The sequence below is a fragment of the Pongo pygmaeus genome, chromosome 8 (genome assembly GCF_028885625.2).
Source record: "Pongo pygmaeus isolate AG05252 chromosome 8, NHGRI_mPonPyg2-v2.0_pri, whole genome shotgun sequence".
Lineage (NCBI taxonomy): Eukaryota > Metazoa > Chordata > Mammalia > Primates > Hominidae > Pongo > Pongo pygmaeus.
Window position 1 is genome coordinate 51,362,959 of NC_072381.2, and position 18,808 is coordinate 51,381,766.

Genomic DNA, 18,808 nt, shown 5'->3' on the forward strand with positions numbered 1-18,808 from the left:
AAAGGGATTTTAAATCATTCTGTAGACTTCTTAGCTCTAAATGACTCTTTTCATTGATGAATGATGAGAATGTAAAACTGAGTATGACCCTGTTTCAGGACTTTAGGGTGAGTTACCCAGTTGATGAAAATGAGCATGTTACAAATCTTCCCATCATTAGGTATACTCGTAACTGTTTATATACAGTTGCCATAAGTGGGAAGAAGAATCTCTCAACAATAAATCAATGACTTATTGGTTATAGCATAGTCCCAAAGGTTCAAAAAGACTAGTCTTTTCCTTCTATCAAAAGACACTGGGTTTTAGCTGATGTCAGCCTTGCAAAGCAGGTTTTGTGACAGGTAAATATGGGTAACTGCAGAACTTGTTTCTCTTGATGCTCCTTTGTTGAATGAAGAAACTCTCAACCCGAGGGAGCAGAAGGCAGCAAGCAGGAAAACTACAAGGGCACTCACTTTTCTTCAACTTTTGATGTCCGTATCTTCTGTGTGTATGATCCATTTCACTAACTGGAGCTGTAGACTTGCATGGAATAAAACTAAAGTACTGTATTCTACAATTCACTGTTAGCACTAAACATGGCAGAGAAGTGACCATAGAGGGAGGTGTCCTAGAATGCCTCCGCACATCTCACAGCCCTCAGCACTTTCTTGCACTTGCTTATCTGCCTGTCTGGCTCCCTCACCAGAATCTCAGGGACAGGAGGCCTCACTACCTCGGTCATCACAGCTCAGACTGTAGTTAGGTCTGGGGGTTCAGCCCTAGGCAGCCTTGGTGCCTTCCTCTGTCAAATAGGGGGAATAGTCCTACCTTCCTCAAGGGTTAGTAGGAGGACTGCACAAGTTAATGCTGATAAAACACTCAGAACACTGCCTGGCATGGAACAAGCAATATGCTATTTAAGTTTGTTTAATTACATTAATACTTGTAGAATAAAAGCATAAAAGAATAAATAAAATAAAAATAAAAGAATAAAAGAATAAAAGAAAAGGTTTTATTTTAAAAGCAAAAACCTGGTCACACTTTAGGCAATCTTCTAATAAAGCTATCTGAATCCTGAATTGTTAAGATTATCTTCCAATAAGAGCCACTTGTTGGAAGTGGCTTCTCACTTATAAGGAGGAGAGATTACGGCCTTCCTGGTTGTTTTCCAGAGAAAACACCATAAAATAGCTGACTTTAGGACAGTTTAGAAACAAACTACATTTTCTCTTAAGGCCTTCATATTTTTGCATACATACTGTCCTTAAAAAAAAAAAAAATCCCTAGAGGCCAGGTGTGGCAGCTCACCCCTGTAATCCCAGCACTTTGGGAGGCCGAGGCAGGAGGATCACCTGAGGTCAGGAGTTTGGGACCAGCCTGACTAAAACGGAGAAACCCCATCTCTACTAAAAAAAAAAAATTAGTTGGGCATGGTGGCACATTCCTGTAATCCCAGCTACCTGGGAGGCTGAGGCAGGAGAATCGCCTGAACTGGGGAGGCGGAGGTTGCAGAGCCAAGATCACGCCATTGCACTCCAGCCTGGGCAACAAGAGTGAAACTCCATCTCAACCACAACAACACACACACACACAAATATCCCTAGAGACATGCACAATTTTTCTTCTTAAGAGTATAAGTGATAGCCCTTAGGTACTCACTGGAACATATAGAGCCAAATGTTTTTCATGTTTTCACATGCAGTATCTCATGTGATCCTTAGCAAAGTGTTCTAAAGCCATGCAAGCAATGATCGTTCCCACTTACACTTGAGAAAACCATGATCCCATGACTGGTAAGAAGAAGTGGCAGATCTAGGAATTTTATGACCAAATTGTAAGGTCCCCTGAGTAGGCTGTGCCATGGTCAAGCCATCATGACCCCTGTGACCCACACGTACACATCCAGAAGGTGTCCTGCAGCCAGAAAGTCTGGGACAACAGGAAAATCACAAAAGAAGAAAAACGGCTAGTACCTGTCTTAGCTGATTAGCCAACCTTGTGGCATTTTACCATTGTAACAGGCTCTACCCTAACTGATCAGTCAACCTGTGACACTGCGCTCTGTGACCTCGTGATAACGTACCTTGTGACATTCTTCCCCTACCTGCAAAAACCGGCCCCTAACTGTAACTTTCCACTGCCTACCCCAACCTATAAAACCATCTCCAATCCCACCACCCTCTGCTGACTCCCTTATCATACTCAGCTCACTCACACGCGGGTGAATAAACAGCCTTGTGGCTCACACTTAGCCTGTTCAGGTTGTCTCTTCAATTGGACGCATGCATAACATTTGGTGCCGAAAGCCCGGGATAGGGGAACTCTCCCCGGGAGACCTCTCCCCTATCCTCCCCGCACTCTTCCATCAAAGAGACTTCCCTCGACCTCAGACCAGCCCCCACGAACACTCCCACCTCTGTCTACGGATCGGGTAAGCTGCCTCGGTCTCTCCTCATCTCTCTCCCTCTTTTTCTCTCCTCAAAATTGAGACAAGGGACCTTCCTCTTATCCGTGTTTCCAAAATCCAACATTGGTCACAGACTCTTCTTGGGAAGACAGTCTTCCCTCGGTGTTTGGTGAATGCTGGGGATGCCAGCCTTGGGCAGTTGCCAGCCACACAACCTGGGACCTCCATTGGGGATGCCCACTGAGAATACTAGTGGTTGCTCTTTTCCTTGTCTCTTTCTTTCCCCTCAAACTTTCCCAGTTCTATCATGGGCAACCTCCCACCCTCCATCTTCCCCACTGGCTTGTGTCCTCAAAAACCTCAAACCTCTTAGCTTTCACCCAATCTAAAGCCTAAACATCTATATTTTTTTTCTGTAACACGGCCTGGCCCCAATATAAATTAGACAATGGCTCTCAGCGGACAGAAAACAGCACTTTCAATTTCGCTATTTTGTGGGACTTAGACAACTTCTGTCGCAAAATGGGCAAATGGTCTGAGGTACCCTACGACCAGGCATTTTTTACCCTACAATCTCTCTCTAGTCTCTGCTCCCAATGTGGTCCATCCCCAATTTTCCTTATCTCCCTTCCATCTACCTCTCCTTCTTCCACTGGGGATGCTGACTCCTCTTTGTCTGTTAACCCCTCCAATCTTTCCCCCCGCCACCCACCTATCCGAACCTGGCCCTAATTCCCCCTCAGAACCGAGTTCTACCCACAAGCCACCCCCTTATGCCCCTCCCATTACCATCCCTCCTCACACCTGCTCTGGCTTACAGTTTGGCCCTGAAGCCGACCCTCATGCCCCTGCCCAGCAATTTCCCCTTTGAGAGGTGGCAGGAGCCGAAGGAAAAGTCCAGGTTCACATCCCTTTCTCTATGTCTGACCTTTCCCAAATCAGTCAGCACTCAGGCTCTTTTCCGTCAGACCCCACCCAAATATATACAAGAATTCCAATACTTAACACAGTCCTATAATCCCACTTGGAATGACTTAAATGTCATCTTCACTTTGGACCCTAGCTCAATCTTATGCTGATGACTGCTGGCGCCTTGAGCCTGGCCTCCAAGGCCAGGCACTAGGGCAGTACCCCGTGAAGGCCCCAAAGGACCTACCAGGCAGGGGCCCAAGGCATAGCCAGACAGGACTACATGATCTCTTGTTTAGTTCAAGGGCTTCAGAAATCTGCATATAAAGCCATGAATTATGACAAACTAAAGGAGACCACTGAGAACAAAGGTGAAAATCCAGCTCAGTTTATGGCCCATCTAGCTGCCACCCTCAGGCGATATACAGCACTAAACCCTGAAGGGCCAGAAGGCCGCCTTATTCTTAACATGCATTTTATTACCCAGTCAACTCCTAACATTAGAAAGAAACTTCAAAAATTAGAGTCTGGCCCTCAAACCCTACAACAGGAATTAATCAACTCTGCCTTCAAGGTGTTCAATAGGGAAGAGGCTGCCAGGCGGCAGCTCGCATTTCAGAATTACAAATGCTTGCCTCCACCGTAAAACAAACCCCAGCAGCACCGCCTACCTGCAAAAACTTCAAGGCGTACAAACCGCAGCGTTTAACTGCCCCTCCGGGACCTTGCTTCAAATGTCAAAAACCTGGTCACTGGGCCAAGGAATGCCCACGGCCCAGGATTCCTTCTAAGCCATGCCCCTGTGTGGGCCCTAACTGGAAATCAGACTGTCTGACTCTCATCACCAATCCTGGAACTCCTGGAGCTCAAACCCGAAATGATCGACTCCTTCCCAGATCTCCTCGGCTTGGCGGCTGAAGACTGATGTTGCCCGAACATCTCGGAGGCCCCCTGGACCATCACAGACGCCGAGCTTCGGGTAACTCTTACAGTGGAGAGTAAGTCCGTCCCTTTCTTAATCGATACAGGGGCTACCCACTCCACATTACCTTCTTTTCAAGGGCCTGTTTCCCTTGCCCCCATAACTGTTGTGCGTATTGACGGCCAAGCTTCTAAACCCCTTAAAACTCCCCAACTCTGGTGCCAAATCAGGCAACACTCCTTTATGCGCTCCTTCCTAGTTATCCCCACCTGCCCAGTCCCCTTATTAGACCAAGATATTTTAACTAATTATCCTCCTCCCTGACTATTCCTGGACTACAGCCACATCTCAGAGCTACCCTTTTATCCAATTCCAAACCTCCCTCGCAACCTCTCCTTTCATCTCCCCACCTTAACCCTAAAGTATGGGATACCTCCACTCCTTCGCTTGCAACTGATCATTCACCCCTTATCATCCCATTGAAACATGGCCACCCTTATCCTGCTCAATGCCAATACCCCATCCCACAACAGGCTTTAAGGGGCCTAAAGCTTGTTATTACGTGTCTACTACAGCATGGCCTCTTAGTCCCTACCAACTCCTCTTACAACTCTCCCATCTTACCTATTCAAAAACCAGATAAATCCTACAGGCTAGTCCAAGACCTTCATTTCATCAATCAGATTGTCCTCCCCATTCATCCTGTCGTGCCTAACCCTTATACTCTCCTATCCTCAATACCCTCTTCCACAACTCATTATTCTGTTATTGACCTCAACGATGCCTTCTTTACCATCTCCTTACATCCCTCTTCCCAGCCCCTTTTTGCCTTTACTTGGACTGACCCTGACACCCACCAGTCCCAACAACTCACCTGGACCGTCCTGCCCTAAGGTTTCAGAGACAGCCCACACTACTTTAGCCAGGCCCTCTCCCATGACCTGCTTTCTTTTCGTCTATTTGTTTCCCATCTCATTCAATATGTGGATGACCTTCTTCTTTGCAGCCCCTCTTACCAATCTTCCCAGCAAGACACTATCCTGCTTCTTCAACACCTCTACTCCAAGGGGTACAGAGTATTCCCCTCCAAAGCTCAAATTTCTACTTGTCTTGGTATAATCCTCCATCAACATAGGTGTGCACTTCCAGCAGACCGTATTCAGCTAATCTCCCAAATTCCAATCCCCACCACCAAACAACTACTCCTCTCCTTCTTAGGCGTTGTTGGATACTACTGCCTTTGGATACCAGGTTTTGCCATCCTAACCAAACCACTCTATAAACTCACAAAAGGAAACTAAGCTGAACCCACAGATCCTAAATCCTTCCCTCGCCCCTCCTTTTACTCTAAAAAAGGCCCTGGAGACAACCCCTACTCAGCGCTTCCGGACTCCTCCCAACCCTCCTTCCTCCACACAGCAAAAACGCAGGGCTGCGCTGTAGGAATTCTTGCTCAGGAACCAGGCCTGTGACCAGTAGCCTTTCTATTCAAACAGCTTAATCTTACAGTCCTGGGCTGGCTGTCATGCCTGCATGCCACAGCAGCCACAGCCCTTATACTCTTAGAGTCTCTCAAAATCACAGGCTATGTCCTACTCACCTTTTGTAGCTCTTACAACCTCCAAGACTTAGTTTCCTCTTCACACATAAAACACATACTCTCGGCTCCCCGCCTCCTCCAGCTCTATTGACTCTTTATTGAAAATCCCATGGGGACCATTGCCTTTGGACAGGACTTCAACCCGGCCTCTCACTTACTACCCACTACAAATCCTAATCCACATGACTATATTTCCTTAATCCACATAGCCTCCTCTCCTTTTCCCCATATTTCCCTTTTTCCTGTCCCTGACCCAGACCACACTTGGTTTATTGATGGCAGTTCTTCAAAAACCAGTTGATTAACACCAGGAAAAGCTGGATAGGCCATTGTGTCTCACTCATCTATCATTGAAACTGCTGCACTCTCCCCATTTACAACCTCTCAACAAGCTGAATTAATAGCACTAACTCGTGCCCTAACTCTTGGCAAAGGACTGCATGTTAATATCTATACTGACTCTAAATACGCCCTTCACATCCTCCACCACCACCCTGTCATCTGGGCAGAAAGAGGTTTTCTCATTACACAAGGATCCTCTATTATCAATGCCCCCTTAATAAAGCCCTCCTTAAAGCTGCCCTCCTTCCAGCCAAAGCCAGAGTAATCCACTGCACAGGACACCAAAAAAACTCTGATCCCATTGCCCAAGGAAACACCTATGCCAATAAAACAGCCAAAGAAACAGCAAACTCCCCAGTATCTGCTCCCAGTGGCCAATATTTCTCCTTCTCATCTATCACTCCTATTACTCTTCTTCTGAAACCTTAACCTACCAGTCACTTCCCACTCAAGGCAACTGGTTTTTAGATCATGGAAAGCTCCTTCTCCCTGCCTCTCAAGCTTACTCTATCCTCTCCTCCTTTCATGACCACTTCCATGTAGGATATAAACCTTTAACTCACCTTTTAGAACCTCTCATTTCTTTTCCAGCCTGGAAATCCATCCTTAAAACAATCACCTCTCAATGGGCTATATGCCACTCTACTACCCCATCAAGGCTTTCTCAAACCTCCTCCTTTCCTTACGCATCAAGCACGACAATTTATCCCTGCTCGAGATTGGCAGATTGACTCTACTCATATGCCCCGTGTCTGGAAACTCAAATACCTCCTGGTTTGGGTCAACACCTTCACCAGATGGGCTGAGGCTTTTCCCACGGGGTCTGAAAAGGCCACTGCAGTTATTTCCTTCTTCTAACAGACATAATCCCCCGGTTTGGTCTCCCTACTTCCATACAGTCTTATAATGGGCTGGTCTTCATCAGCCAAATCACTCAAGCAGTTTCCCAAGCCCTCGGTATTCAATGGAATCTTCATGCCCCATATCACCCTCAGTCCTCTGGAAAAGTAGAAAAAGCCAATGGCCTTTTAAAAACACACCTTACTAAACTTACCCTCCAGCTTAAAAAAGACTGGACCACTCTCCTACCCCTTGCACTCCTCCGAATTCGAGCCACACCCTGGGAACCCACCGGGTACAGTCCATTTGAACTCTTATATGGCTGCATCTTTCTGCTGGGGCCCAACCTTATTTCAGACACCACCCCTCTTGGTGATTATCTTCCAGTCCTTCAACAGGCTAGAGAGGAAGTCTGCTAAACTGCCAATTTCCTTTCACCTACTCCAGATACCCAGCCATATAAAGACATCCTAGCCGGACAGTCAGTTCTCGTTAAGAACCTAACCCCTCAAACTCTACAACCTCGGTGGACAGGACCTTACCTGGTTGTCTATAGTACCCCAACCACGGTCCATCTGCAGAATCCTCCCCACTGGGTTCATTGCTCCAGGATAAAACTGTGCCCATCAGACGACCAGCCTAGCTCCTCTGCCTCCTCCTGAAGTCGCAAGTACTCTCCCCCACTTCCTTTAAACTTACCCATATTCCTGAAAAAGAACAATAACCCTGTATACCTTTTATTTACAGCAGGCCTTTACACAGTCACCCCAGTATTTAAACTCTGTCTACTTATGTCCCTACTAACCATTCTCACGTACTTCTAAATGCCCTGCTTTTGTCTATACTACCAGTTCACGCTTTTCCTCCAGACCATTGTAGCTGATGTCTCGTGGTGTCACCCTCAAGCTGCCACCCTTAACTCTCTCAGAATGGACAGATGACCTTCTGTGACCTTCTCCAATTCTTCCATCCTGATGAAGTTCTTTTCTTTTATACTTACTCTTTGTCTCACTCCCATTCCCTTGCCACTCTCTACCCCTCCCTAATTATCTTCAGCAAACCATCAACCTCACCCACTGCCTCCTCACCATCTCCATTCCTTCCTTAGCCAGAGATTGTTGGCTATGCATTTCCTTCTCTTCCTCCTACTACACAGCTGTCCCTGCCCTGCCAGCTGACTCGGCAACCTCCCCCGTCTCCCTATACCTCCGAACCTCTTTCAATGATCCCCACCTTTACCCTCCCAAACAACTCTTTACTTCCTAGAAAAATACAGCAAAAACTCCCCTGATATCTAATACCAACAAGCTGCTGCTCTCCTCTGTACCTACCTACAAAAACAAATCCTTTATCTCAGCAAGCAGTCACAGAGAGCTTTCATCAGATTACAATCAACAACCCCATAAAATGTGCCTTTTCTAGTTTTCTAATACCTGCCAAGAAAATAATTCCCTACCAATCAAAAACCAAGCAAACAACCCCTGTCTGCATTAGACTAGAGGAAAGTGGGAGGCTCTGATATGAGCTTATTTCTTCGAACTTGCCATCAAGAATGGAAGTCAGGATACTTGGTTTATATTATTATTATTATGATTTTTGAGATGGTCTCACTCTGTCATCCAGGCTGAATTGCAGTGCTGTAAACATGGCTCATTACAGCCTCAACCTCCTAGGATCAAGGGATCCTCCTGCCTCTGCCACCTTTGTAGCTGGGACTACAGGTTCACGCTAGTTCCAGGTTTATTTTTATTTTTTGTAAATATGGGGTCTCCCTACGTCGCCCAGGCTAGTCTCATATGCCTAGGCTCAAGCAATCCTCCCTTCTTGGCCTCCCAAAGTGTTAGGATTACAGGCATGAGCCACTAAACCTGGCCAATTTCTAATTTTAGGGTTAGAACTAAAGATTTTAAAGATCACTTCCAGCTGTAGGATTCCTGGACACTACTTCCCCTTATCTGTTTCCAAGACAAATAATGTAATCACCAAACTAGCTTAGGGATAACGTAAGGTGCTCTCTTGCATTAAAAAAATCACAAAAGTAAAAAACTTAACTGTTAAAGTAAAAAAACATAAAAAGATTCAGAAATGGAAACAAGGATGGAAGATGGAAGATATTTCCCTTGCTCTGCTTTCCCCACACTGTGTCATTTTATAAGCCAAAATGCTATTTCCAGCAACAAATTCATTTGAACAATTTTATTTATTTATTTATTTTTGAGACAGAGTCTTGCTCTGTTGCCCAGGCTGGAGTGCAGTGGCATGATCTCGGCTCACTGCAACCTCTGCCTCCCAGGTTGAAGCAATTCTCCCACCTCAGCCTCCCACGTAGCTGGGATTACAGGTACCCACCACCACGCTCAGCTAATTTTTGTATTTTTAGTAGAGACGAGGTTTCAGCATGTTGGCCAGGCTGGTTTTGAACTCCTGACCTCAGGTGATCTGCCCGCCTCAGCCTTTGAAAGTGCTGGGATTACAGGCATGAGCCACCATGCCCGGCCTGAACAATTATTTAATAACATTTTCAGGAGCAAAGAATATACACTTAATAAAAACAACCATAAAATGCCAGTCTTCTTTGATAACTCCCAGGGAATTCACTGTATTTGAAATCATAAACTCATCGAATATTTAGTTGGCCTATTCCCGGATTATACATACACAAGGAAATCAATGATCCTTCATCTTCGTTCTAGAAAGAAAAAAAACTACACTGTTTATCCCCCCTCCCTCCACCCCAGGCAATCTGCTCTCCACTTTCTTCCTAGAGCTGTTTCTCGGCCCCCTGCATGGCTAGTCATAGTAGGGGTTCCGCTCTCATCAATGGACTGTGGGCAGAAGTATGAGGCCATCTCCCCTGCATAAAGAGTACTGCTGCTCTGCACTCATTCCTCACACTGCAATCCCCACACATGCACACGAGGATGAGCCCACCATGCCCGGCTAATTTTATTATTTTTTGTAGAGACAGGGTCTCCCTCTACTGCCCATGCTGGTCTCAAATTCCTGGGCTCAAGCAATCCTCCCACCTCAGCCTCCCCACAGTGCTGGGAGTACAGGTGTGAGCCACCATGCCCGGCCTAAAATTGAATCTTAACTATTGAAAGCAGTAGTCACAAAGAGAACAAAACAAAAACTTACCAAATGTGCCATAAAATCCTCTGGGTCCACAAGTCCCCACGCCATACTTCTTTAGAGATGCTAAAGCTGCTGCCTTTATTGAAGTAAAAGAATTATACTTTAACAATTTATCTTTAAGAGTTCAAAACGAACATTTCCTATTCTTTAACCCACAGAGCTCCTACCTCCCTCCTCCACTTTTCTTCCTTTCTTGGAACTATGACAACTCTAACAGAATATAAAGAAGAGACAGGTGTAAAGACTGAGTATATGACTTAAAATATGGAAAAGTTATACTAGCCTGATTCTCAAAACCTGGTTAACTTTTTTGCATTTGTGGGCCAAGTCTTTCCTGGAAAATGCCTGTCAGCCCACAATCCCAATAGGAGAGAGAGCAGTTTCCTAGACCCTTCTCCTAGACCCTTCTCCAACTATTCTCTAGGTCTGGCCTGTTCAGTTCTGTGGTTGTTGCCTAACACTGAGCCACATAAGAGACTCTGGCCTCTCTCTGTCTAGGTCCAGCTCACAACTCTATCAGACAAAAAGTAATGGGAAAAACTTGCATAGCACTTTCCAATACTCTGATTTTTTTTTTTTTTTTTTTTGGAGATAGAGTCTCGTTCTGTTGCCCAGGCTGGAGTGCAGTGGCACCATCTTGGCTCACTGCAACCTCCACCTCCCGGGTTCAAGAAATTCTTCCACCTCAGCCTCCCAAGTAGCTGGGACTACAGGCATGTGCCACCATGCCCTGCTAATTTTTGTATTTTTTGGTAGAGATGGGGTTTCACCATATTGGCCAGGCTGGTCTTAAACTCCTGACCTCAAGTGATCCACCATGCCCAGCCTGCATTTGTCTTTTATGTCCAGTTTCTTAAATCAGTAATGTTATCTGTCCACTTCAGCAATATGTGCTACTCACCTTAACCCTAGGGTTATCCAACAATCCAAGAAAATTAAATGAGGCGAAGTTTATACATTCTTTTCCATTCACCACAGTTTTGTGGCTTGGAGGGCTGGGGAAGAGATAAAGAGTGGTCCACGTCAATTACACACTCATGTTCCATGCTATCATAGTAGCTTGGTTGTAGGCACAACACATAGTGTTGTCATCCTACCCTATTTGCATACTGGTCTTTGATTTCTTGTTTTTAAGAAGTAATATTAGAGCATGGTACATTAAAAATAAGATATTTTTCCATTAATTTTATTTTTAATAAACTACCTGTACTACTAAAATAAAAAAGAAAAATAAGCTAGAATTCCAAGATGAATGAATGGCAAATCTTAAGTGCTTTTGTTTTAAAACTCGCTTAAGAATGAAGCTGCTAAATAAAGTATCTCAGAAAAATCTGGAATAAGCCAAACAGGAAGAAAATATAAAATAAGATCAAAGGCAAGAATAGGCAGAGTGAGTTATGATCTTGCATAGTTAAATGGCTTAAAAAGAAATGTCATGTATAGGAAGCCACTAAAGAGTAAGTGGGATATGTTCCCAATGTCTAAAGTTAACACTGGAATGCTGTTGAAGAGGAATCCTCACACTCCTGGGGAGCAAGGAGAATGTGGGTGGCAGCTACACTGGAGCCGAATATGAGCCCGGCTGGGACAGGAGAATGGGCTCCTGAGGATACTTCTGTTAAGCCCTCTGCTGATCTATATTGGAGCCATGAGCCATGCTTCAAAATCATGGGCTCAAATTATGGGTTGCAAACTGTTAAAGGGCTGTGAGAACAAGTTAGTTGGTCACAATCAGCCTATTTTAACCAGAGGAAACAGTAAAACAAAACAGAATGGAAGAGAAACTATCAGAACCATGGCACAGGGTGAGTGATGGGACTATGTATCTGTACTGGTCCATATACTGGGTTGCTCTATAAAATGCACTGTAGCCAGAAAAGATGGAGAAACACTATTCTCATCAATACCTTTTAACAGCATTGGTCATCCTTGAGAAAACACAGATGCTGGGAAACCAGGAAAAGAAAAGAACGACAACTTGAAGTAAATTCATTAAAGTGAACTAACTTATAAAAAAGGCAAGAAGACTCAGTGAAAAAACCATGGGTTGTAGAGTCTGTCAGACAGACCCCCTCTGTATTATGGCTATTGACGACTTCAGAAGCTTAGGGACATCACTGACCTCTGTGATTCTCAGTTTCTTCATCATTAAAGTAGGGGGAGAGTCTACCTCTCAGGGAAATTGCTATTATGAAAGTGACTGGCTCATAAAAGGTGCTCTCCGAATATTTTCTTTCTTCTTCCCTAAGGCTTCAAGGGTTTCTCTTTCAAATCCAGTGCCACTCCCCTCCTCAACTGTGATTCTGATTTTATCATGTTATTTAGGTTCCTCCTTCTCAGGGTTTCCTTAAGTTTCCTAAGTCCTCCCTGATTTCGTAGTCAGGTATTGGCTGTCACAAAAAGATTAAAACAAACAAACAAATAAATACCTAGATAGACCACCCGTGTACCAAAGGTGCCGTAAACATTGAGACCATTCTATAAAAACTGTAATACACAGAAAACAAATGATTAAGAACAAGTATATGCAAAACCCTTAACCACGGCTCAAAAGCTATCAGAAGGCAGCATGATGTGATGTAGGGATACGATTTCTGTCCAGCACTTGGAGTAGCGAAGGAACAAAGTTTCCCATGAGAAATGGAAGTCTCAGATCTGTGCCCCATGCAGGCTAGCAGGCTGCAGGCTAGCAGGCTAGCAGGAATAGCAGGCTAGCAGGAATAGGTCATGCATGCTAGCAGGAATAGGTCATAACGGGAGCTTGATACAGGAATCCTGGAACCTAAAATCTTATAGGGTATGCTGCAGAAGCAAGTAAAACCAACCAGAAAGACATCTCTACAATCGAGACCTGAGAGGACTCAAAAGAGAGAAAACAGCTTTCCCAATCAAAAACCACAACCCCACCATGAGTGAGAGTCAGCATACAAGACATGCAGAAGGGCCGCCGCCCAAGAACGCGAGATGCTGGACACTAGAAAGTGCTGAGGACCAAGAGCATAAACATAAGGAAAGGTTAAAAAGTTACTGAGAAAAGGACAGGCTGGGCTGGGCATGGTGGCTCACACCTGTAATGCCAGCACTTTGGGAGGCTGAGGCGAGCAGATTACCTGAGGTCAGGAGTTCAAGACCAGCTTGACCAACATGGTGAAACCCCATCTCTAGTAATAATACAAAAAAATTAGCTGGGCATGGTGGCACATGCCTATAATACCAGCTACTCGGGAGGCTAAAGCAGGAGAATCGCTTGAACCCAGGAAGCAGAGGTTGCAGTGAGTCGAGATTGTGCCACTGTACTCCAGCCTGCTCAAGAAGAACGAAATTCCATCTCAAAAACAAAAACAAAAAAGGAGAGGCTAACTTGCTAAATAGTCAAATGTAACTTCCAGAAATAAAATCTAAGAGCCAATAAAATGAGAAATCCAAAAGATAGATTAAATACCCCATCAGACACAGCAGAAAAATGAAAGACAGAGCTGAGATTACCAAGAGATGCAAAAATATGAAAGAGTACATACTGAACATGGAGGATATGAAGGTTAAAATTACACTGAACATTAGCTCTACAGGAAAAAACTGGAGGAAAAAAGTGAGAGACAATGTTTGAACAGGTAACAGCTAAAAAATTCCCAGAATTCATGAGAGACAGAAATCCAGACTGAAGTAGAAAAATGAATCCCAAGTAGGATAAATATGAATAAATTACAAGAAGACACATGACAGTGAAACTGTAGAATTGTAAAGAGAAAAAGAATCGTGAAAGCCACTAGAAAAAACAGAAGATGAACAATAATTAGACTGACATAGTCTCCCCATAACACAGCCCAGGCCATGATGAAGAAATTCTCCAAGAGCTGCAGGGCAAATAATGATCCACTTAGAACTTGTTACCCACTAACTGTCATCCAAGGAGGTAAAATAAAAACATTTCTCATTAAGAGATACAGACTACCTTCTCTGAATCTCCACATAACAATCTAATAGATAATATATTTTAGAAAAAGGAATTTTAAGCCCAAAGAAGCTGCACGGATAAAGAAAGAAATACCTAAAGATTGGCAATAAGAAACAGGTAAACAGGTAAAGAAGGCGATTCTCAATATAATAATCCTGGAGGATACAAAATAAGTGGAGGTCAAATATCAGACCAGGACATCAAGAAAGGGGGAGTGGGGATTGGGGAATAACTGAGGTAGGAGTCTAGTAAGTCCTTGTACTGCTCAGTAAGGAAGAGAGGAAGATTAATTAACATTTGGGGCAAGGTGGCTCATGCCTGCAATCCCAGCATTTTGGGACGCCAAAGTGGGGGGATTATTTGAGGTCAGGAGTCTGAGACCAGCCTGGCCAACATGGTGAAACCCTGTCTCTACTAAAAATACAAAAAATATTAGCCGGGCGTGGTGGTGCATGCCTGTAATCCCAGCTACTCCAGAGGCAGAGGCAGGTGAATCCCTTGCACCCAGGAGAGAGATGCTGCAGTGAGCCGAGATGGGACCACTGCATTCCAGCCTGGGCAACAGAGTGAGACCCTGTCTCAAAAAACAAACAAACAAAAAAAAATTGGACAGGAATTACTTATGTTAAGCATGAGGAGAAGAAAAGAATCAGGGAAGTCTAATCAAGAAAACCTGATCAAGCAGACTAAAGGCAAGGGAAAAAAAAAGAAATGAACAAATTAAGGCCACTGCCCTGGAACAAAAGACCACATCTGTCAGCTGCTCCTGCAACTAGGTGTGGCCAGTGTTGCCGTAACCAAGCTGACAGGCCTAGAAGGAGCCTCTTTTCTGCCCATCTGCCTGACATCTTCCCTTAAGGTGACTTATGAATGGAAGTCACACACCTCAAGGGCAGAACACCAGGATGGTAACCTGGGTCCCTGATCATCTGTGGCGCTAGCTACCTTGCTCCACACTTGTGAGGGCAAATACACTTCTACTTTGCCTAAGCCATCTAAGTTTGGGTTTCCTATTATATGCAGCTGTACCCACTACTAATTAGTTACAACTTCAACCAGAATGATCTCTAACAATGCTACCTTTAGGTGTTTTGAAGAAATCAGTTTGTTTTTTATAAAGAGAGGTAAAATAATTTGACACTGATATGGTACTTATTTCCCACACGTAATATATATTCCTGGGAGCGGGACTTCACAATGAAACAGTATACAACCAAGTAAGCAAACCTTTTAAAGACCACAACAAAAAGCAGCCCTGTACGGGGTCAAGTGTAGAACCACAAATACTGAATGAGACTTGGGTAAAATTTTGAGGGATAGCAATATACACAGATTCAAAAAGTTATGCATCCAAGTATTCAGACAGAAGTGAAAATGACAGACTTTAAACATAAATTTTTCAATGCTTCTAATGATGAATATGGTATCCAAGATGCCTAGGAAGAATTAGAATAAAACTGCTGCATGGGGTAAAGGAAAGAGCAGTATTTTTGAATATATTATTTGCACAATGACATTTTAAATATATATGTGCAATTAAGTTAATAAATCAAATAACATTATTTTTGGCCATTTCTTATACATCCCTTTAAGTTTACATATCAAATTGGCCAAGAAACTGTTTTAAATGTTATTGGGAAAATTGTGAATCACCTCATATTTCAGCAGATATTAGTGTTTACTATACAAGTAAGTTAGTAATCAAAATAAATGTAAACAGATTAAACTCCTCAGTTAAAAAATGATACTAGGATTAAAATCCAATTATGTACAAAAGAACTACACACAATGACACAGTAAAACTGAAAACAGTCCTATTAATCACAGAATAACTAAATGATAGCTGGTGTAACTACACTGCTATCAGATAAATGGACTTTAAGGTAAAACATAATTTTTGTTAGAGATAAGGGACATTCAAAAAAATGTAAAAATGCTGAGCCCACATACATTTCATACCTTCAAACTAAACAATTTAAAAACAAAACAGAGACAGACAATGAATCCATATGGTGGGTAATACTGTTTCTTTCTTTCTCATTCATTTACAGACCAGACAGAAAACGGCTAAGACTGTCAACTATTTGAATAATAATTAAAGTGTTTGATGTAATGGACATAAGACACTTTGAATAAAAGGAATATATAATATAAATTTTTGTGATAAAGCCGTGGAACATTTGCAAAATTTACAATAAAGTAAGACATAAAGCAAGTCTCAACAAGAGCAGCAGAATCATTCTGAAAAGCTGTCATCCAGAACATGTTTTTTAATCACATAGCAATAAATTATAAATTACTGAGAAGACAAAAACTCAAGGAAAACATTATGCTTTAGTCAAAGAAAAAAAAAAGAAAATTAAAAAATATTTAGGTCTGAATAACACACATTAGAAGTATAGCCTACAGGCCGGGTGCAGTGACTCATGCCTGTAATACCAGCACTTTGGGAGGCTAAGGCGGGTGGATCACCCGAGGTCAAGAGATTGAGACCATCCTGGCCAACACGGTGAAACCCTGTCTCTATTAAAAAATAATAATAATAAATTAGCTAGGTGTGGTGGCACACACCTGTAGCTCCAGCTACTGGGGAGGCTGAGGCAGGAGAATGGCTTGAACCCGGGAGGCAAAGGTTGCAGTGAGCCGAGATTGCGCCACTGCACTCTAGCCTGACAACAGGGCAAGACTCCATCCTGCCTCCCCCCACAAAAAAGTATAGCCTACAGCTGGAATAGTACTCAGAAGGGAATTTATAGGCTTAAACACAGAAAAGTTCATTGTCCCTCATACTCAATTTTGAAAGTTTGCAGCAAGTTCATTCAGTAGCAAAACCTGTCCTAAACATATACGAAACTCTTTAATGCTTTTATTTATTCAATGGAATGAAACTATTCTGGGGATGCTGCCCTAGACTGCATGAGAGTGGTTCTGTAATAAGGAATACGTACTTTATTATCTTTCAAAACCTTTTTGTAAGCCTGAATCCTGAATTACACTCAGGGTGTTTTGTAAAGAGAATGTCAATCAATACTAGAAAAGATTAGAAATGTAAATTAAGTGTTCAACTAAGTTAGAAAAAGAACAGAGTACACCTAAGAGATATATTAATAGAAGTTAAATAACAAGTAAGAATTTCAGAAAATACAACATAATAAAGAAAAGTCATGCAATGATCTTAGATGCAGAAATGACATTTGATGAAGTTCAACATCTATTTATAAAACTCTTAGAAACCTAGATCGGGGGAAATGGTCTCAAATTGATAAGACTATAATACCTAAAACCTACAGATATTAACTGGGAAACAAGAGAGCCATTACTTTTATGAATATGAACAAAACAAGGATGCTTGGTACCTTTTTACTATTCAGCATATTACTAAAGGCCATACCAGTAAAACTGTAAGTCCAAAAATGTGAATAAACAAGTGTGCACACACATACACACGTCTGAGAAGAGTCACACTGTTATCGGCAGGTGATATGATCACCTTACATAAAAAACTCAACGAAATCAACAAACCACTGGAATTAGTAGTAAATAAAGGTAACAAAATACAAAGTATTTACAGTATCAAGAAAAATATAAAGATAGTAATAAATGATAAGATATATGATGGTCAGCTGAAGGGATGGCTCAACATTTTAAAGATACTACATTTTGCCAAAATAAACTACAAACTCAATGCAATCACAAATAAAATTCCACCAGGATTTCTAATGGAGCTCTATAAACCTCAATAATTATACAGAAGGATACAAGTTCAGGAATGGCTAACTGAATTTAGAAACAGGGAGGTGCTTTACCAGAAGAAAGCAAATATTACAGACCCCTGTTAACAACAGGTTTGGTACTGGAGCAGGTAGGCAGAGACCAATGAAAGAATCTAGAATTCATGAGAACTGTGTACATACGAATACCTGGAAAATGACAGCAGTTACGCCACAAACCACTAGGTTTCACACAAATTTTTCTCTATGGATAATGTTGAACAGCCAGGTATAAAGTGAATTCCAGACATATTAAAAATCTAAAAGGTATTTTAGAAAAGATAACAAAATGTGGAAGAATGTCTTTGGGACCTCAGGGTAGGAAATGATTTCTTAACCAAGTCTCCAAGAATACAAACCATAGGCCAAGATGGATGCAACTGATCAAGTCAAAATTAAGAAATTTGGTTCAACGAAAGATACCAAAGATAAAGTTAACAGATGGGTGATAGACAAGAGGTTTATTGTATTTCACTGAATCTAAGATGTCATCAATTGTATTTTATCCATCACTAAGGAAGAGAAACAGTGTCAGTTAATGCTTAATGAAAAGGTCTATTATACATTCTTAGACCCAGATTTTTGTTACACTATGTTTGTACTTATGAAAAGGAAACTATAAGTCAAGACATTCCTAAAACCTCTTTGAGTTCTGTCCCTCTCTTCTAAGTCACTGATACCACAAGTTTTCATACCATGTTCTCCTTGCTCTTGGCAGTATCTTGGCATTTCTTACCAGCATGCTCCACTATCATTTCTGAGATTATCTGACATGTTAACTGTCACCCATTCTCAAGTTCTGATGCTGCAACTTTCCTATTGAACCAACCTCATAGTTTTATCGTCCTTCCAATTAAATCACATGTTTCTAGAAAGTAAGCTGATACTACCCAAAGGCAACAGGAAGTCTGACAAAGAGATCTTCAAAGGCTTTTGTCATCCATCC

The 18,808-nt window shown here is 42.6% G+C and overlaps 1 protein-coding gene across 1 annotated transcript in view; it reads right to left on the minus strand.

Moving 5' to 3' along the window:
* LOC129044937 (insulin receptor-like) overlaps window positions 1-18,808 on the minus strand; it is a 292,218-nt gene that overhangs the window by 105,549 nt on the left and 167,861 nt on the right. The window contains 2 exon segments of the mRNA XM_063669850.1: window positions 10,141-10,213; window positions 11,039-11,132. Of these exon segments, the coding sequence (XP_063525920.1) occupies window positions 10,141-10,213; window positions 11,039-11,132 (167 nt within the window).